We start from the raw sequence: 22,555 nt of genomic DNA, 5'->3' as shown, positions 1-22,555 counted from the left end.
AACCTCTAACGTTGACCCATAAATCGATTTATTAAATTGACCACATATTACCTCCCTTATTGTACAAGGAAACTATGGAATATGCCACTCTCGGATCCTCTTATCATTTCACATTTTTTTACTGTTATTTAATTATTTCTTTCTTTATTTAATTAATATTAATTAGTTAAAAATGTTATTTAGTTAAATAATTATTGATTTGCTCAATTAAATTATATTATTTAATTATATATGTGATTATTATCTAATTAATTTAATACTATTATAAATTTAATTATTTGATTATATAAGTTAATAATAAAATAACTATAAAATCAAATAATTCAATAATATTATTAAATTAATTAAATTAAACATCTAAGCTTTTTATTTAATATTATTTAATAAATAAATAATTAATGTTAATTTAAATAATATTATTTGATTAATTAAATGTTTAATCATATTTAGTTATTTAATTATTATTTAATAATTGATATTATTTATCATTTTGAATACTATTATAAATTATTTAATATTAATTATTTATTTGAAAAATTAAATACATAATAGTACTTGCATTTTTAAGTTCTAAATTAGTTATAGTTATTTATTAATTATATATTATTGTTTACTAACGATTGGTGGTTTGGACATTTTGGTAATTTTGTTTAATCAATTTAACATTTCCTTCCCACAAATTAATTCATTTTTTATTCCTTTCTAATCACTTCACCTTTTCGAAGCAAGTAATCAACTAGCGAAGGGGCCCTTGCTTCGAAGGGGCTGGATTGGAATTGTAACATTGTTATTTGCTACATTAAAAAAGGTAATGGTTTCTTAATAAGAAACTTCCAATTATAAGTACTCAAGTCTTGAAACTCATATAAAGACTTAAAAGAGACCATCATGCGCTCGTTTTTTAAATATTGCTTCAACAAAGCATCTCATATAAAAGAACGTGATCATATAGTGATAGTTCTGAGTTCTACTTCATAGCTATCATTTATTTCACATCGAGAACTCCCAGCTAATCAGACGATAGGACCGTTCGGCCTGGGAATTGTCTAGGCAACCGATTTCGTTTTACCCCAAACCTAGTCCTTGGCCAAAAATCGTTGAATAATTATTACTTGCCAATGTACTATCACGAGTAAAATTATTAGTTGTTATTTCTCAAAACTCTTCATTTATAAGGGTGCAAATGGACCTAATCATTTATAGGGGTGCAAATGATCTGATCCTATTTGATTGAATTCGGGTCACCCCTATTTGGATCTTCGGATTGGATAATAGGATCCGATCAGAAATTGGATTGGATTCTGATCACCCCTATCCTATCCGATATATATTATATACTTATAAATATATATATATAATACATATATATGTTATTTATTTATTTATAAATATATTTTTATAAATTTGTTATATTATTTATTGACTTTATAAAAAGACATGTATATATATATGATGAAAATAAAAAAAAATATTTGTATTTTTGTTTTTACTTTATTTAAATTAGTATATTTATTTTGCTTTTAATAATTATTAATTTTTAAATAAAACAAGTCGGATCGGATTAGATCCGAATAGCTGACATACCGATAGGATTCAAATTCAAATTGAGTCCTATTAGATTTGATTGGATCTTCAGATCGGATCGGATCCAACATGAACAATGTCAGATCAGATTCGAATATACCTTGATTTGAATACGATTCGATCCATTTGCATCCTTAATCATTTATGGTGATATTTTACATCAATGTCGATTTTCCCAAAATCACTGCCATGTTGGAGCCATGTCAGTATTTTAGGAATTGGTATTGAAATTTCTGTTTGGTTGATGATTTTTGGAAAATTGGTAAAAAAATCGATTCTTGAAATCAGCCCTTTTCAAGGATCACCATTTTGGTAATTCCTTGATTCCCAATTGTTTCTTATTTTTTGAGGATGACATGGCATGGAATAATAGCTCTAATGCAAATCATCTCTTGAGAATCAGTATGGAAAAAATGATACAAAATAACAAAATGCACTATTTTTTAAAAAATCAGTGGTTTCAAAACTCATTGATTTTTGAAAATTCGGTAAAAAAGAATCAGCACAAATGCCAAGCATCACCTATATCTCAAAACAATATTTTCTACATTTGGATGTCAAAAAAGAAGCAAAAAAATCACAAATTTTCACTATACTAGTGGAATGGCCTGTGCGGTGCATGGGATATTTGATATTGATGGTGATGTTTGACTATGCTTTTATATTTCGGGCATAAATGAAAGTTCACATACCGCTAAAGTCCTAAGACAATTATATAATACATAAAAAAGACTATCCTCACAAATGCCAATATCTGAATTTTATAATATGCATAGAATGTTGGTTGCAAATGCATTAGATTGAAACATTAATGCATAAAATCAATGATAAAATTACACTCAACAACATTATATACAGAGAAAATTCATCCAAAAATTTATGGAGAATAGGAGATGCCCCTCTTAACCGATCTCCTGCTTTGTGATAACCTAAAACCTATGAAAATAATCACCATTAATCGTTATACCTAGAAACATTCAATACTATATTAACGAAATAAATTAAAAATGATTTCTATGAGGCTTAAACCTACGACTATCTGGTCAACTTCTAACACTTAGACCAACTTAATTAATAGATACAACACAAGTGGCATGTGCATATAAGCAATATATATTTGAATAAAATCAAATTAGATTATCTCATATTCGATAAGGATAAATTTCCAAATGCAAATTTCAAATAATTTGATACCGTTTGCAACCTAGGTACATTGCGGAAATCAGGACCTCCTACCCATGTCTAGCCACAACACTCTACCCCTGTGCATTGGGAACATCTCCCCATGCATAATACTATGCAGGAGGATAAGATGTTCTCCATGTGTGGCTGCGATGTTATGTGGGTAGATGTGGGGAGGAGATGTGGACTCACATTGAGGGACCAATAGTTGAAGTATAGGAAATGCAATAAAAAAGATGTATAACAATATGCTTTGTATAAACACGTACGGATACAATGGAAAACTAAGATACACATGAATATGCTAGGGAAATTCAAATAAATCCTAGAAATTGTAATAATAATAATAATAATAATAATAATAATAATAATAATAATAATAAAGTTTAGATGATTATAAATAAGCAGTATAAACATAAGAAATGCATACTTCAATAGTTTATGTGAAGTGTGAAATAGGACAAACTTGGTAAACATTGAAAAATGATGGAAGGAACTAAAATATGCATTGATATATCTCAATCTTTAGAAAATAATAAATATAATCTGTATTGACATTTATAAATATGTACATTTCAATAAATCAATTTTTAACAATTACACCAAAATATATATAAAAGAAAACTCAAACTTAAAAATTCAAAGAAGAGACTGATCCAAATCCATATTATACAAAATTGAACTCGAATTATTCAAAATTCAGAGAGATATATATCAAATTATCATGAGTGTAAGTAAAATTTCTATAAAAAAAATTATCAAAGATAGAAGTATGGTTCCAATCCATCATCACACTAACTAAATACAAGTTTCTCAAAAAAGAATCAAACATTCATCAACAACCTCAGGATTGTACTGCTTTAGCTTTCAACCTTTTCGTTGCAGATTTTATTACAATGGAGACATGGGTAGAAGCCATTGGCAGGGACAGCAAGCCTCTTGTAGAAGCTTCTCCTTTTGGTGAGCACTCGTCATGTAACTGGATCACCATCTTTTCAAGCAATGAAATTTTTGTTAGGAGTAACTTGGCAAACTCTATTTCAAGCACATGCCCTCTGAAACCCTTCATCTGCACTCTTCTCAAGGAATATGAGATCCAGTACTCACGCCTCTCCCAAAACTGAGACACTGGATATGGTAGACAATCATGATCTGATTCAGACATCCTTCCATCATCAATCTGAAAGAAAGAAAGTTTAGATTAACAATATAATCAATAGTTAAGAAACAGACCTCAAGATTAATTCAAAATATATATTAGCTAGCACTGTCTCAGAGCTCACCTCAATATTAAGTTCTTGAAGACAGAAGCACCATCTAAAGAAGAATGCAATTATAGTAGCCTGCCTTACATCCTTCAAATTAACCTTGATGAATAGTCTCCTCAGATTATTGAATGAACATGTGTACTCATCGTCGTAATGAAGATTATGACTGGTACGAGATTTCTGTGATCGATGAAAAAGTAAAGAGATTAAAAGTATGAGAAATTGATCGACTCGATCATCATGCATGAAATAGCAGTTTACATGGAGGAAACAGAAGCTTACCACATAGAGACCGCTACAGGATTCGAGAATTTCTGCAGTTTTCGTATATCCGCCTCTACCAATCATGAAGTTCCTACGAAGCAGCTGCTGATTATTAACCATGCGGAACTCCCACTGATGATTTGGAAAAAAGTTTTGACCCCCTTGATGATTGATGCGAAGTTCTGTGAGCTTGGGGGTATTAAATCTGAAGCCGTGTGGACAGTGCACAGTATCAATCACCAAGCTTGCAAGATTCATGGCTTGAATATCAATTTCCTCCCATTTGCAGATGAAGAAACTAATCTCTAAGCTCTTGAGATTTCCGCAATTAATCCAAAGCTTTGATAAACCACAGCACTTACTCAGGATCAAGTTCTCTAATGTGATGCAGTTAGATATGATTTTATTGAGAGTATCATCCGAAAGGCAGACGCTCTGGAGATTCAGAGTTTGGAGGTTCGCACAATTCTCAAAAGGGGAGGCATCCCTTAAGAAGTATTTATTCAATTCAAGCACACGCAGAGATTGACAACCAAAGATGCCCGGCGGTAGGTCGTTTGATATTTGTTCTTGTTCAATAATTCCCGAGAGGAATAGTAGATCACGAGGATCATCAACGCAAGTGAGAGCAAGCTCCTGAATTCGTCGTCTCCTTTCTCTCAGGTGTTCGATCCATCCTTTCACGTCGCCATTTTTGTTATGGCTTAGATAATGGGTGATCCTACAGCTACAGATATTACCACAGTGAAGTGAAAAGACGCAGTTGATAATACGACTGACCTGATCAAGACTGTATTTTTTCTCTGTGAAAGAATCAAAATCGATGTGCATTATCCACCTCCATAGATGCTTCCATCGCCGTGATACTGCATCTGTTCTTACTGCTTCTTCGATGGGCAGCCTTGAGATTATTAAGCTGAGAAGTGAAACGGGTAGACGGTTTATTATCGCATCAGTCACTTCCTTTTCTTCTTGCAAATCTTCTTCTATATCCATGAATACGATCTCCATCTCTTACACAGAACGAAGTAGAAGAGAAGAAATTAAAATGGAAGCAAAGCCTCTGTGTTATGTCAACACAAAGAAGAAAACTCTTTTTACGAGCCCAGCTTAATTTATTTCCTTAAATAGGAATAAGAAACCTAAACCTAAACGAACTCGACCTCACAAAGTTATATACTTTCCTTTCTACACATGGAGTTGCAGTCATAAATCATAATCAAAATAGAAGTCTATACGTGGAAATAGAGTTCTGTTCGAACACGCATTGAGAGGAAGAGGAGGGAGTTGCTAGCTTACTATAAATTGAAGAGACCACCGAAAGAGCGTTGGCATCAAAATCTTCAAACTCTCTCTTCTCCTCCTCATCTGTTTCTGCTGCAATGGCCTCCTCCTCCTCCTCCTCCTCCTTTTCCTTGCTGTCGCCCTCGTCCTCGTCCTCGAAGAAGCTCGTCCTGAGGAGCTCCGATGAAAAGCACTCTATAGATAGAAATAGAAAGAAAGAAGAAGAAACCCCACTGAAAGAGAAGGAGTAATTTTCTATTATTCTTGTTTTTTTTTTTTTTTTTTGTTCTTGACTATGAAAAGATCGACAACATGATATACTTAGAAGTTGAAATCTTAAATCTTAAACATGCATGGGATTGATCAGTCTCTTTTTTTAATTGCTTTTTAGTTTTTAATGGAGTTTGGACGCTTGAGTGGATGCTTGTGCTTCGGGGATAATTGTTTCTGCCGAATAATGTTAGAGAAATTCAAAAAGAATGTATTTCAGATGATGATTTTGTGTAGGAGTGCTACTGTAGTATACCAAAACATCAGAAAATGGCATCCCCATATAGGGATGTCAACGGGTCGGGTTCGGCACGGGTTTGCTTCAACCCTAACCCGACCCTACAGTGCCCCAACCCGTCTTAAAATATACATAATTAATTTTCAAGCCCGACCCAACCTAATAGGGTCTAATCCGATACCAACCCGACCCGAGTAGTGGCATTTCAATTGTATTTTTCTACATGTTTTGAGTTTTTCCATTTAAAAGGAAAAAACCAAAACCTCAGAACACAAGTAAAAAAATTAAAAACTTCTGCATGTCTTTATACAATTACTCTCGCTTAATACCACCATTTTCTTAACGATTCAACAAACAATAATAATTTGATATTTCTTTTCCTTATAATTGTAGTATATATAACAACTGCATGAACAAGTAGATTATAACTTAATGATAAAAAGGCCACAAGAAAAGGAGAAAGATGAAAAAAATGTCTAAGGTAATGTGGCTGTTCATTAAATTACTCTGGTTAATTAGGGTGCAGGAATTAACATATCAGTTGTTGAGGGGGTGGTATTACTTGGCTTAGAATATATAAGGGCACCAAATTCCCTTTTGGGATTCCTCCATCAGGGTTGTAAGGAGAAGTTCTTCTATGTATGTGGCTAGGAGGGGGCTCCCTCCCCATCATCACCTTCATGGTTGGGTTCATCATGTGCGGGGCCAAGGTCATTGACCTAGAGCTGAGCTTCCTAGACATGGAGGTTTTTTTTTTTCAATTATTTATTTATTTTTCTTTTCAAGCATATGTGCTAAATCAGGCTTGCGTTCTCTTAGACTTTTGCTTGTTTCCTTCTTTTTCTAAAAAAATACTATATGCCTTGAGTAGTCAAGGTCGCTTCTTGTTAATAAGAATAAAGCTTTTTCTACAACTCCAAGCTATTGCACAACTTATCTCGCAAGATTTTTTAATTAGGAATGATCAATAGATGAGGCCGCTTGACCAATGCCTTCTACGCGAGTTAGGATAGACAGGTAGTTGAAGTGGCCTGACCAAGGCCTTTACGTAAGTTGGTAGCCTTGGTTGCTAGACCTAGACCGGGGATTGCATAAAAGGTTCAGTTCTTTGTTTCCTTGGTTGAACCACCTAGTGTCTTGTAGGCAAGCCACATTTTTGGTAGTGGATAAGTGGTAGGATGTCAGTGCGATGACTCAGTCAGCATGGCTAAGGGCGAGAGCTCTACTATTTTGTTGAGCTGGCCTTAGGGATGCAAATGGATCAGATTGGATTTAAATCGGAGTATATGTAAGTATGACTCGATACTATAATCATATATATGGTATGACCCAAAGATCCCATTGGGTCTCACAAATATAATATTTATTTGAATCCTAGTCCATCAAGAATGTCAGATATTCGAATCTAATCCGAGATTTAATTTAAAAAAAACTAATAAATTATTAAAAGGAAAAGAAAATATAATAATTTATATAAAGAAAAATCTGGGATAATTTATATACATAAAGTAATAATTTTTTATCATATTCAAATTTTAATCGGATCAAATAGGATTAAATCCCTTTATTAATCGAATACAAGTTCTAACATCTAAATCTGGGATAATTGAATTTGAAGTCGAATAGGGTATCAAACTTCTAGAGTCCATTGGCAGCCCTAGCTATGTACTATACAAGCTGGTTAGGTGCAATTGGGTGGGTTGGGTTGGGTTGGGTTGAAAGTCAACCAGGGACCAACCCTAAAGGTGCAAATCTTTGGCTTAGGGGTGGATTTGAGCCAAGCGGAGCCGAACTAAATATTTGGCTATTCGAGCTTAGGTCGCCAAAAGACCATTAAGCTCAAGATTGAGCTTGATTCAAGATAGATTTGAGCTTGAGTTCGACTTGACTCAAAAGCTCATAAGTTCGAGCTCAGCTCAGCTCGAGCTCGACAATGAGCCAACTTTCCTATAAAAATAAAGAAAATATACAAATAAAAAAAAACTCTACTTGGCTCAACTCAATTGTGATCCAAGTTTCCTATAGAAATAACAAATTATACAAATAGAAAAAATAAGCTCGACTTGGCTCGAGTTCAATTTTGAGCCAAGCTTGCTAGGAAAATGAAATATTATTTTTATTTAACATATAAAAGCAAGAATTGTAAAAATAGTTATTATCATACATATAAAAACCAAAATTATTATTATTATTATTATTATTATCCTCTATAGTTGTGATATTATTCAATTGTTGTGATATTGTACAACAATTGAAGAAATTAAAATAGAAACAACAACAGAAAATGGAAGCTAGCAAATCCTCTCTGTCTGTCAACAAAAAGAAGAAACCCTTCTACGAGCCCAGTTGTTTCCAAATTACCTTCCGCATGCTTATTTCCATATATGTAATTCGTCAGCCCCTTCGTTAAATAGGAAACCCAATCGAACTCAAATTTGATCCTCACAGAATTGTCGGTAACGCCGTCCTCATATCATTTTGCAACATGCATGGGGAATATCTCTTTACATGTTTTTATTCATAGGAGATATTCCCGATGCATAACTGCAAGGGATTGTGAGGACAATGTTATGAGGAGCAAATTCGAACTCAACCTAAACAAAGACAATCCTACACAAACACGAAGTAATATGAATTCCTCTACAAGGACTTAGACAACATGCTATTAGGGCTGTAAATAGATGGGATTCGGATTGCAATTAGTTGTTTCCGTATCTACATTCGATTATGAAACTTCTAAATATGCATCCACATCCAATTATCATGTTAGATTTTAGATCAGATTTGGATTTAATCCACAATCATCTATCTTGTTTTGTTTAAAATGACTACAATTAAAAAAAAATGAAAATTTTTAATTATTTTTAATTAACTTGTATATGCATAATAATGTATATAAATATAATACATTAAACATATCAATTATAAACTTTATACAATTATATATAATATCTTTATATATATAATTATATTGCATAAATATATAAAATAATAATTTTTATTTGATTTAGATTTTAATTGGATTGGAGGGGGTTAAATCCGCATCAGATCTGATTGTTAATCAGATGCAAATTCTAACATCTAAATCGGGGATAATAGAATTTAGAGTCAATTGACAGAATTCAAATCAGCCCCCCACAATGTCCCACAGCATATTCCTGCCGTGTATTGGGAACACCTCTCGATGATAATACCTGAAATGATGAGGTCATCATCAGAAGATGTCCCAATACACGGTGGGGATGTGCTGTGGGACATTGTGGGGGGCAGTTTTGTGTTTGTGTGTGTGTGTGTGTGCGGGGGGGGGGGGGGGGGGGGGAGGGCTGATTCGGTCTCCCATTGACAGACCTAGCTATGTGTTACACAAGTTGATTGGAGTGCAATCAGGTGGATTGGGTTGGTTTAGGTTCAACTCAAGACCAACCCTAAATGTGCAAACCAAGGGCTCGAGCATGGTTCAACACGAGGTCAAATCAGAGTTTATCAACCCAGCCCAATCAATGCTTACCCAACACTACTCGGGCTGGGCTTGGGCAGAGGTTGGGTTTTGTTAGCCTTGGATGGGTTAGTTGGGTTTGAAAGAATTATAAATATAGTTTTTTTTAAGAGTATAATTGTTTGAAAATAACTACAACCATCGTTTTGTACAAATTTCATTTGTAAATGTACATATGCCCAGTTTGTAAATATATATATACCCTAGCCCTACATTCTCCTTGACTTTCTCTCTTCTCTCATTCCCACCATTCCCATTAAGCCATGTCACCATTCCCAACCCAACTACCTAATAGAAATAGAAAACTCTTTAATTAATTTCTATAAAATTGAGAATTATATTTAACAATTATCAAAAAGTATAAAATTTGTTATTATAGTTAATACCAAATGTAGATTGGGGAATAAAATATTATAATGTTGGAAAATGAAATTATTAATTATTTTATATTGGAAAATAAAAGATAAGTTAGTGTAATTTTGTTAGTAAACTACTTAATAAAAATTTAAAATAATTTTCAATAAATCTCCATAATTACACAAATGTAATAAAGTTTTCAAATTTTTTTATAAAATAACATTTTGGAAATTAAAAGATATAATATTATACTTTTGGAAAAAATTGAAGTTTATTTGGACAAAAACTTGAAAGTTTATTTAAAATGTATTAAATAATTATTGAAAATTATTGGAATATTTTGGAAATTTTAGGAAATTTATTACATTTGATAGATTTTGGAAAACTATTGAAAAATTATGTAATTTTCATTGTAAATTATTGAAAATTACAAAATTATGTAATTTTGTGACTTTGCAATTATTTAATATTAAGTAGTGTTTTAAAAAATGACCTAAAGGTTGAACCATTTTTTCCTTTGGGTCGCATGTCATCAGTTTGACTGTTCGGGTTTTTTTTTTTTTTTTTTTTTTTTTTGACGTGGATGATTGTCTGGGTTTTAAAAACTGAAACATCAACATATATATATATATATATATATATATATATATATATATATATATATATATATATATATAATATATATAAATACCAATATATGTGTACATATGTATAATTATATTTTACATATGATATATGTATTTATATGTGTTAATTTATGTTTAAATGTTTTTATTTCAGTTTTTAATTTTTATTTGTAAAAAAGGGTTAAAGCTTAAAAATTGGGATTTCAAGCCAAATGGGATTTTTAGCAAAAAAAAAAGGGCAAGATGCTCTTTGGGGCACATAGATCTTGAAAAGTTGCCCTGAATTGCTATAGATATCACCTCAACTAGACAACTGAACAAAAAGTCATGGCCTCTAGAAATTTGCACATACATTGTGTGTGTAACCTATGGCCTGGTGACTGGGTCGAATGGAGTTCGGCTTGGTCAGTGCAAGCCCCATTCGAATAGTTATAGCCTTGCATTGGGAATATCTCCATACTTGTGTGCTTTATTTTATAGGGGATATTCCCAGTGCAGGGTTCCATGAGGCTGCTCAAATGGTGTGAGCACGGGCTTGCATTGACCAAAGCTGACCTATATTCAAATGGGTCAATGGTTCAACCACTCAGATTGGGTGTTTTTTTTTTACCAAAAGTGGGTTTTAGGAAAATTGGACTCAAAATCTTGATTATCAGTTTGAACGGTTTGATAGTTTGGGTCAACGTTGGGTTGAAAGCACTGTTTTAAGTATTTCGATTTTTATTTATTTCTAATTGCTTATTATTTATTAAGTAATAATATATAATAAAAATAATATTTTAAAATTTTAAATAATATTCATTTATTTTTTAATAAGTAATAATTCATAATTATTATAATTTATTAATAGTTCATTTTTCATTATTTTAAAATTGAAGAAGATTCTTAAATGATTTTTAGGATTTTATAATTATTAATATGTTAATACTTTTTGGATTGATACGTTTTACACATATGCTAATTATTTAATATTAACTGTTTTATTAATAATTTAGTTTGATATTTTTATTACTATAAACAAATTTTAAAATAATAGAGATGTCATGAAAATTGTTGCGAATTAGGGCTATGTTCCGCCCATGCCAAAGCCGAACCAGACCACAAGTTAATAAGCTAATAACACAAAACTTTGGCATGGCCTTGTATCAATTCAGAAAAACTTGGCTCACGGTTGTGTACTTCCTCTATTCTTTATTTGTCAAACTCAATAGAGTTGCCACGTTGGATTAATCTGCATGTGGGACAAGAGATGGACTCCTCGCCTATTCAGAGGCTCCCCATAAGGCGTGCCCCACAAGTCACTACACATCCCCTTTGTGTATTAGGAACATCTCTTATACTTGTTATAGGGAGAATCTGGAGATGAACATCTTCTCTATAAGATGGATCTGTTCCTCAAGTGCATGTCTCATACCAACCTCAGTGCATTGGGCTGCGAGATGTTCCTAATGCACAGCTGTGGTGCATTGTGAGATTGGTGTGAGGTGCATTGAACTCCTCTATTTGTCATGGGGAGATGTTCCTAATGCACTGGGAAGATGTGCTGTGGGGCACTTATGGAGCGTGCCATGTGGGAGCCCATCCAAACTCCCATGCAGCTATATTATACCAACCAGGGGTGCAACTTGAGTAGGCCCAACCCGAGCTCGGACTGATCCAGCGCATAATTTTATATGGACTGAGCTTGGATTTTAAGGCATCAGATTGGGTTTGGATCCAAACATTTGGGCATTTTTATTTTTTGGGGAGTGCTCGGACCTACCTCTTAGATAACTCAAACTCAGCCCAAGCCCAACCTTCCCATATCCTAATTAGGGGTGAGCATTCTATTTATTCAGTTAAAAACCAAACTGAATAAATCAAAATTAAAAACTAAAAACTGAACCGAAACCAAATTAGAGGAAAACCAAAATAACCAAAACCGAAATATTTGGTTTATTTTCAATTATTTGGATTAAAACCGAATTTCCATAATATACAATATTCTATATATTAAAACATATAATATATATTTTATATTATAAATTTATAATATATATTATGAAACCATATTTCATTAGATTGTTATATATTATACATTAATATACAATTATATTATATGCTACATATTATATAATGAAATTTGATTAATTCAATTTTTTTGGTTAATCAAATTTTGAATTTTAAAAATCAAAATATTAAAAAACAAACTAACCAAATAAAAAAACCAAAACTGAAAATTTTGATTTGGTTTCTTGGTTTTAATTGAATAATGTTCACCCCTAATCCTAACTCAAGGTGACATGTCTATGTATATATACATACATTTATGTTAAATTTTAATGTGGGTTGATTAATAGACCCGAGCCCAACCTAGGCACAGGCCCAACCCAATTGCATCAAATTTCATTTCGGGGCAGCATGGGTTGAACAGTTTGGGATTGACCTTGGGCTCGGGCCTTAGGCCAAATTCTTAGGGTTGGGCTTGGGTTGAGCTTAAACCCAACACAGCCCACCCGACATGAAACCCCTAATTCTGACAGGCCACTGGAAACATTTCCTTTGTCATTTATAGGAGGCAAGATCTGCTCACAACAAAAAGTGTACCAACAAGTTCCAACAGATCTATTGAAACCTTGTGGACACAAATCATGTTGGAACCTTGTGGACACGGGTCATGTTGGAACCATGTTGAAAAAAATTTTGTTGTGAGCATATTCCACTCCCATTCATGGGGAGATGTTACCCATGTGCCACCATAATCGCTTGTTGAGAAAGTGTTAGAACTAATGTTTAAAGAACTAGGCATAATTGACCCAAAAAAGAGAAAGGTTCACACGTTTAGATTTTGGAATTTTTTTGACTAAAATTCCCTTAACACTTTGAAGTTGATATTTATGAAGGCAAAATAATAATTTAAACTTTTACTATTATTAAATTCATTATATTCCTCATCATTAAATCTTATATTTAAGGTATTAAGGTGGCGTTTGATTACACTTTTCAGACGTCTGAATCTCAAAATGTTGCTTTTCAGATGGCACATTTGTTTGGCATTGCATATGAAATAGGGTCAGAAAAGTTTTTTCAGATCTAAAATTTTTAGACTCAGGCTCATCACTGAACGCGCTCAGACGCATTTCAGACGTGGCCTAAATTCAAAAATACCCCTCCCCATTCGACCTCTCTTTCTCGTCTTCATACAACTCTCTCTCTCTCTCTCTCTCTTCCCGCCACTGCCACGACAATTTTCAGTTTATTATTATTAATCTCTCTCTCTCTCTCTCCCCCTGTCTTCCCGCCACTGCCACGACAATTTTCAGTTTATTATTATTAATAATTGTAAATTATTTTTATTAAATATTAATTATTTTAATATTTTTCATTAAACATTAGTTATTTCTTATTAATTTTACTTGTGTTATTTATTAATTATTAATTATTTTTATTAACTAGTATTTTTTAATTATTTCATTAACTTTTAAAATTTATTTTAATTTTTATTTGTGTAGATTATTAATTACTAATTATTAATTATTTTAATATTTTTATAGTTATTAATTACTTTTAAAATTTAATCATTTCATTTATTAATTAGCAATTATTAATTATTAATTATTATTTGTATTCAATATTATTTTGATGCTGAAAATTAATTTTATGAGATAATGCAAATTGAAATCAACATTTCCAAATAATTATGTTCTAGGGATAAAATAGTAAAATTAGTAAATTTCAGTTGGTAAAGGGTTTACCCATTACAAACAAACTTATGGATTCAAAGCCTCTAAAAAGTAAAAAAACACATATGCTTCTTTTCAGATTTTAGACAAAAAAAAAAGATTTGTTTAACTTAGATTTGAAATTTTAGATTTATCAAAAACCACCTAAGTCTCATTTCCTTTCATTAAATTTATATTTAAGGTACATTAACTAAATGAGTTTTGTAGACTTTGCTTGACTAAAACACCCCTATTTATGAATTTAATCCCTCTTTAACTATGTAGTCAAAAAATATAATTTAGGCCCCATTTGCTTTTAAGTAAGTTATTTACCTGAGTAAGTGCACTTACCCAAGTAAGTGTTTCCTAAGAAACACTTATCTGGGTATTTACCCATGTTCTTTTATTTCCCATGTAAATAAGGCAATGGCCAATTTAGCCATAAAATCCATTATTAAAAGGGGCATTTTTGTCACATTCAAGTATTGGCAACTTTCCTCCTAGGTGGGAAAGTTATTTACTTGGGTAAGTGATATCCAAGAAAATAAACTTTCCTTGGTCCCTACATAAATATGAAAAAAGAACATTGGTTTCTTAGTCAATGGGAATCAAAATCCCATTGACTAAATAATAAAAGATTAAATTAGAAACATAGAAATTTTGTAAAAAAATTAAAAAAGATAGAGACACAAAAATTATTAAAAACATAGAAATTTTGTAAAAAAACATTTGGGTGCATCTTTAATATTATGCATTCATCATATTAAACAAAAGGAAAAATTCTTGATAGGTACCCTGTACTTTAGGCCTTGTGCCAATTTAGTACCCGGACTTTAAAATGCGACAATCTAGTACCCAAACTTTCATTTTGCGACAATCTAGTACCCTGCGTTAACCAACTGTTAAATAGCATGAAAAAAGGCAAAAACGCCCTTCAAGTGTAAACTCCCAACCTTCCACAATTACATACTTGTTTAACTACTTCACCGATGAAGCATTGGTGGAGAGAGAGAGATACCTCCACTCTCCCTACCATCCTCGTTGAGTAACTTCCCTGCCGACTATTACTGCTCGGCCGCAGCGGCGCCCTTGGCGACGACGAAGAGGACTCCTCGCCTGGCGAACACGATGACGACGATGACGGGGAGAATTCCTCCAACAATTCCAACATTGCTTCCAACTTCCTCTCTTTCAACCTTGCCTTCACCACCTGCACCAGGGCTTTCGGCAAACTGTTGTAGTCGATGTAAGCCATTAAATTGCCCATTGAGAGGGTTGTAATTGCCGCTACGACCGTTTCGTCACAGCTTGCCAGGGTGTATGGGGAGATCTCCCCGATTAATTTCTCATCATCATCTATGACGACGACGGAGGTCTATTGAGACAAAGAACTGGAGATTAAATCCACAAGCGAATAGGCTAGATTGTGATATCTGATGGCCAGGACTTCAGTGCTGATGATGCCTAGAGAATCGATCGACTAAGCCGAGATGGGTGAAAAGAGGTTGATGGAGCTCAGGAGGAACCGAATGACATCCTCTTGGGTGAGCCAACAAAATTCACGTTCATTGTGTAGAGTGGGACCAAATGAAGATTTTTGGAGGAGCTTCTTCCTGGTGCTGATTCTGCTCTGTATTGGGACTACCAGGTTCTGGGCGCCTTCCATTATAAGATCAATCACCTCTACTATGCTGAAAATTCAGGAAAAAAGATCAAAATTTAGGGAAAAATAAAGAGCTTCAATGGGAAAAATATGTACATTAAAAAAAGAGCCCTAGACGAATATGGATTAAATTAAAAGGGAAAATTTGTTAAGAGTTTTCATAGTGAGTATGAAATAACTTAACAAAAAACGTAAAAAAAGAATGAGATAAAACCCACCAAATAAGCGATTAATGATATGGTTGTCAGATATAATGATGACTTTTGAACATGAAAGAAGTATCGTAGAAGCATTCTTTGCTCTAGAAACGGACTGAAATAAGTAAAACCGACCTTGAGCTATTGATGTAAAGTTGGCATCCATGGCTCTATTCCGACATTAGAGACCTTCAAACACACCTCTTCTAGCTTTGTTACTTTCTTTCTCTCTTTTCTCTGTAAGAAAATGAACCGGAGAACACTTCGCTCTTTGCTGAACTGCAAAACCTGAAAAACAGAGCACAATGGAGACTCTTCTGTCTAGTCACGGTTGCTCTCAACCGATGGATGGCTAGTGTGTATGTGTCTGAGGTTCTATTTATAGAGCCCAAACTGCCTAGAGATGAGCCTTCCTTCATGGTTAAGGAATTGTCAAGCCAGAGGCTCCATCAACCTCTGTTTTACAAACTATTAGATATGAAACTATGTACTCCCTCTCTTAGTGGGAGCCTTAGGTGGGCTTCTAGAACAGCTTGCCATTTCAGCAGCTAGTTCCAGACACTATTGGGTCCCAGTTGCTGATTCATCTCAAGCTACATGAATAAGTTCTAACAATCCCCCACTTAGTTGAGATGAATATGTCTGTTTACTTTATATGGCCATTAATGACCAGTATGATAAACCTAAGGGTATCCTTTCCATTTAGTTGAAATGACTATCCCAAATCATCAAAGTCACTTGAGTTCTACTAATTTGACTCAGGACCATCAATGGTTATAGAGTTAGCAACTTCAACCAATATGAACAAACTGCATACAATGCTTAGACAACCTAAGCATGGCCCATATATCTCTGTCTCATGTTACGTGTACACATTTAAATTGAGAGAAATATTAGAGATATGTTTATCAGAATCAATAACTTTATTGTGATCACATGAAGTGGTGTCAATAAGAATCATCACACTCAATACATATCCAATTTATCAAAACTTTCCACCAATTCTATGCGTGCTACATGCTCTAAAAAGAGCTTGGGTGGAAGTCCCTTCGTTAATGGATTAGCTAGTATGAGTGTAGTACTAATATGTTCTATTAACACAATCTGATCCAGAACCCTTTCCCTCACAACAAGGTACTTGATGTCAATGTGCTTCGACCCTGTTCTTGTCTTGTTATTCTTTGAGAAAAACACGACAACAACATTATCACAATAAATCCTCATCGGTCTCTAAATCGAGTCTACTACTCGAAGACCTGAGATAAAATTACACAACCATATGGCATAACTAGTTGCTACGTAATAAGCTATGAATTCTACTTCCACAGTAGATGGAGCAGTTCTTGTAGTTTGTTTTGCACTTCTCCATGAAATAGGCCCTTCTGCCATCATGAAGATATAACCAGAGGTGGATGCATGAGTATCCCGATATCCAGCAAAGTCAGAATCAATATATCCTATTACCTCCAAATTTTCTAAGTGCTTATAAGTGAGCATATAATTCTTAGTTCCTTGTAAATAGTGCATAACTTTCTTGGCTGTCTTCCAATGGTCAATACCGGGATTCTTTTGGTATCTTCCAAGCATACCAACAACAAATTCTATATCAAGACGTGCACAAGACTTCCCATGGCTAATGCATAGGAAATGTTGTTCATCTGCTCTTGCTCTAACTGGTTCTTAGGGCATTGAAGTAAATTGAATTTATTTCCTTTTACCACAGGGGCAGCAATGTTAGCACAATTTTGCATGTTAAATCTTTTAAGCACCTTTTCTATATATGCTTTCTAGGTTAATCCTAGGATACTACGGGACCGATCTCGGAAAATCTGAATGCCTAAAAGATAAGAGGTTTCATCGAGATCCTTCATATCAAAATTGTTCGATAAAAACCTTTTGGTCTCGTGTAACATTGCAAGAATGTTACTAGCAATCAAGATGTCATCAACATATAAGGTTAACATGGTGTAACTGCTCCCACTGACCTTCAAGTATATACATTGGTCAACAATATTTTCTTTAAATCTATAATTACACAAAATATTATGGAATTTTAGGTACCATTGCCAAGATGCCTACTTTAGACCATAAATGGATTTCTTTAATTTGCAAACTAAACCTTTTTTGTAGATTATTTCAAAACCTTCCGGTGTTGCATGTAGACTTCTTCATGCAGATCTCTGTTTAGAAAGACTGTCTTAACATCCATCTAATGCAGTTCTAGATCAAAATGAGCAACCAGGGCCATGACTATCTTAAACGAGTCCTTCTTTGATACTGGAGAGAAAGTCTTTGTATAGTCTATTCCTTCTTTTTGAGTGTATCCTTTTGCAATAAGCCGAACTTTATATCTTTCAATGTTCCCCTTAGAGTCTTGTTTGGTTTTAAAAACCCATTTACAACGTATTGGCTTAACTCCTTCAGGTAGAACAATGAGATCCCAGACACTATTATTTTTTATGGATTCACGCTCATCCTTCATGGCTTCTAACTAGTGAGTTGATTCCCTTGAATTGATGGCCTCAATAAATGATACAAGATCATTTTCAAAATTTAACTCATGCTCTCACTCATTTAAATAGACTTCATGGTCATTTGATATTGCCGATATCCAGACTCTTTGAGATCTTCTAAGTGGGATTTGTTCTTCTAGCGTTGTATTTTCAATGATTTCATTATTCTAGACACCTTGTGTATCAGTCTCAAGAGTTTCAATTGGTACAACTCTTTCCTGTATGACTGGTACAGGTATGATCACTGGATTTTCCTGAAAGGTGATCTACCTAGATCTAGAGCTCTCACTAGAATTCCCAAATTCCAGAAATTCGACTTGCCTAGATTTCACAATTCTAATATTTAAAATAAGGCAAAAGAATTTATAACCCTTAGATCTTTTAGGGTAACCAACAAAACAACCACTAACTATCTTGGAATCCAGTTTACTTGATTGTGGATTATGTACTTTTACCTCAATTGGACAACCCCAAATACATAAATACCCTAATTTGGGTTTCCTACCAATCCATAATTCATATGGGGTATTAGGGACTGCTTTAATAGGAACCCAGTTGAGAATAATATGTACAATTGTCTTTAAGGCTTCTCCCCATAAATTCTTAGGTAGACTTGAATTACTCAACATACTTCTTACCATGTCCATGAGAGTACGATTTTGTCGTTCTGCTACTCCATTCTGCTCAAGTGTACTTGGCATGGTGTAGTTTGCAATAATCCCATGTTCTCGTAAAAATAAGGCAAAAGCACTTGGATTTTGGCCTGTTTTAGTGTATCTACATAATATTCACCTCCTCTATCAGACCGTATACTTTTGATCTTCTTATTGAGTTTATTTTCAACTTTTGTCTTGAAGATCTTGAAATCATCAAGTGCTTCTGATTTCTCATGAATTAGATACATAGAACTATATTTGGAGAAATCATCTATAAAGGTAATGAAGTATTTGTGTCCTCCCATAGTAGGAGTGGGGAATGGTCCACAAATATCTGTATGTATTGTTTCAGTAATTCTACACATCTTGTGGCTCCCCTTTTAGTGGTTTTAGTGAATTTTCCCTTTATGCAATCCACACATATGTCGAAGTCAGAATAATCTAGCAAACTGAGGATTCCATCTTTTGTGAGACATTCCATTCTTTCTTTAGAAATGTGGCCTAACCTTTTATGCCACGGAATGGATGAATTCTCATTCACTCGTTTTCTTTTATTTCTGACCATATAGTTCTCATGCAAGATATATGGGCCATGAGCAAAGATAGGGTGCAAATTAATCTTAAAAAGGTTTTCGCATAACACACCACACCTAACATTAATGGAATTATGGAGTAGAGTAAAACTGTTGTTCTTAAACTTAAATTCAAAGCCATAGGAATCAAGTTTAGGAATTGAAATAAGATTTCTCTTAAATGTAGGTACATACAGTGTATCTACTAAGTCTAGATGAAAGCCGGTATTCAAAATGAGATGATATGTCCCTACGGCTTCAACATCTATCTCTATTCCATTACCAACGGCTATGGTGCATTCTCCGTTATGAAATCGTTGACTTGTCAGAAAGTCCTGCAGAGAAACCGTGACATGAGTTGTACTGCCCGTATCCACCCACCAAGTATTAGAAGGTGCACTAACCAAATAGGATTCAGAAAACATAAAGGCATAATTCTTACCTTTCTTGTCGAGTCATGCCGCATATTTGGGACATTCTTTCTTTACGTGTCCCTTCTTTTTTACAGAAGAAGCAACAAACTTTATAATCCCCACTTTCTACAGCAACGACCTTTTCATTGCCCTTTCTTTGAGTTTTCTTCCTAAAATGTCTCTTATGTGGTCCAATGGTTAGGTGAGCACTTTCAGGCATTTCACTCTTAAGCCTTTCTTCTTCTTAAACACACATGGCAATTAGCTTGCTCATTTTCCATTTCTCTTTCTGTGCATTATAGTTGACCTTAAATGGACCAAATTGTGTGGAAAGAGAAGTCATAATGAAGTGCACAAGGAAACCTTCAGATATTTCCATATCCATTCCTTTTAGCTGGTTCGCCATGTCACTCATTTTCATAATGTGCTCACGTACCCCACTACGACCATCATATTTCATGGTGATCATGTTGATCATGAGGGTACTTGCCAATGTTTTTGTGGAGCCAACAAAGTATTCTTCTATTGCCTTTAAATAATCCATTGTGCTTTCCTTTTTAGGAATTGCACCACGGATTGCAGTAGAAATGGTGTTCCTTATGATCATGAGACTCATGCGACTAGAATGTTCCCACATTTCATAAAGTGCCTTTTGCTCACTAGTACTAGCACCAGTGATTTCAGTGGGTTTTCTTGTTCTAATTGCAAGATCCAAATCCATGCACCCTAGAACAATCATAATCTGGTATTTCCACTTGTTAAAGTTTGTACCAGTTAATATTTCAATGCCTAATAGATAACCAATAACCATTGTTGGATTAACAATTGCAAGTTTCATAATATACAAAATGTCATGCCACATAAAATACACACATATATCAATAATCTAACTTAAAATTGGGGTAATCATTAGTTGGATCTCATCAAGACCATTGCATAATCCTGATTAGGTCTTGACCCAAGATCGATGTAGGATACCGTTCCTCCGTTGGGCTGAATGATAATTCTACAAATGATCTTGATGGTCCAAACTAAGTAAGTGATTCTGTTGGTTGGGTAAGCTCATCACCATTGGGTTACAAGTTTCCCCAAGCAGAACCCCTTATTTAGTCTTTCCGTCCCACTCTAACTACTCAAAATAGCGTCATTCCGTTGGGCCGATCTGCTACCCATCGTAGCTAAGTACAAATATGTGACTTATTTATAGAGGAGAACCTCATAGTCACGTCCAAATAAAGACAATATTTACACACATATATATATATATATATATATATATATATATACATATATAGGTTCATTTTTAATGACATTTTGAGAAAGAGTATATAATAGGGTCTTCTATGATCCCTCCAAATTTCAGCTCAATCCGAGGTTGGAAACCCCCTGAACCGGCCTCATGAAGTCATCAATATGATAGTGAACTGGAAGATTAGTCACTGAACCGGTCCAATATCTACTTATCCAAAGTGTTTTTTTTTGTCTAAAATTTCATACATAATAGGGTCATAGGGTCTAGTGGGGGCCCACAAAATTTCAGCTAAATCGGAGTTCAAAAACCCCTTGAACCGGCCACATAACTGTGATATTGTCATAGTGCCATTTCAGCAGCTAGTTCCAGGCACTATTGGGTCCCGGTTTCCGATTCATCTCAAGCTACATGAATAAGTTCTAACAATGGTGGCTTAAATTTTATTAAGCAACATAGAATTCTAAGGGTGAAAACAAAAAATTTAACAAAATAGTAACCATTCCCAGAAGAATTTTCAAGGAAGATATTAAGTAAAATGAAGTAAAAAACACAGACAAAGGCATTATAATACTCTCAAAATCAAAATAGTCAAAGTAAACAATGGAAAATTTGTAAAATTAAATTAATAAGAAAACAGAATGAAGCTTGGATTTGCTTCCAAATGCGACCTGTTTGCTTCGTGAGAAGAACAGAGACCGGAGATTTAATTGCAGAGAAGGGGAAGCGAGGTTCTCCTCTTTACAGATATAGTAGATCACATCAACCATGCAAAGCTTCCCGACACATCGACAATCCTCGAAGCCAACTTTCGCATTCGAGGAGTGATCGTAGCTCCAAATGCTGAGAAAGTTGTCACCCAACCCCCTTGAGAATCAACAACGCATTGCAGACGACGGCGAAAATGGAGAGTGACCTCAACGCCAGCTTTCCAAGACAGAGGTCGGATACCTAACAATCCAACAAGCTAACTGCCATGCAAGAGAAGAAGAAACTCTAGACAAAAGCCCTATAGAAACAAA

The 22,555-nt window shown here is 34.1% G+C and overlaps 1 protein-coding gene and 1 pseudogene across 1 annotated transcript; both read right to left on the bottom strand.

Moving 5' to 3' along the window:
* Window positions 1–3,610: 3,610 nt before the first annotated feature.
* LOC148866909 (FBD-associated F-box protein At5g22730-like) lies at window positions 3,611–5,309 on the bottom strand. Its single transcript, XM_088976439.1, has 3 exons — window positions 4,317–5,309; window positions 4,050–4,214; window positions 3,611–3,946 (listed from the first exon to the last, which is right to left on the bottom strand). The coding sequence occupies exons 1-3, from the start codon at window positions 5,307–5,309 to the stop codon at window positions 3,611–3,613; spliced, it is 1,494 nt and encodes a 497-aa protein (XP_088832565.1).
* Window positions 5,310–5,517: 208 nt separating this feature from the next.
* LOC148866908 (CBS domain-containing protein CBSX5-like) lies at window positions 5,518–22,511 on the bottom strand (annotated as a pseudogene).
* Window positions 22,512–22,555: the final 44 nt, after the last annotated feature.

This window comes from Nelumbo lutea, chromosome 3, assembly GCF_056320005.1.
Source record: "Nelumbo lutea isolate HS-2025 chromosome 3, American lotus-T2T, whole genome shotgun sequence".
Taxonomy (NCBI): Eukaryota; Viridiplantae; Streptophyta; class Magnoliopsida; order Proteales; family Nelumbonaceae; genus Nelumbo; species Nelumbo lutea.
Note: the sequence above shows the minus strand (reverse complement) of the source record. Positions and strands in the feature narration are given on the sequence as shown.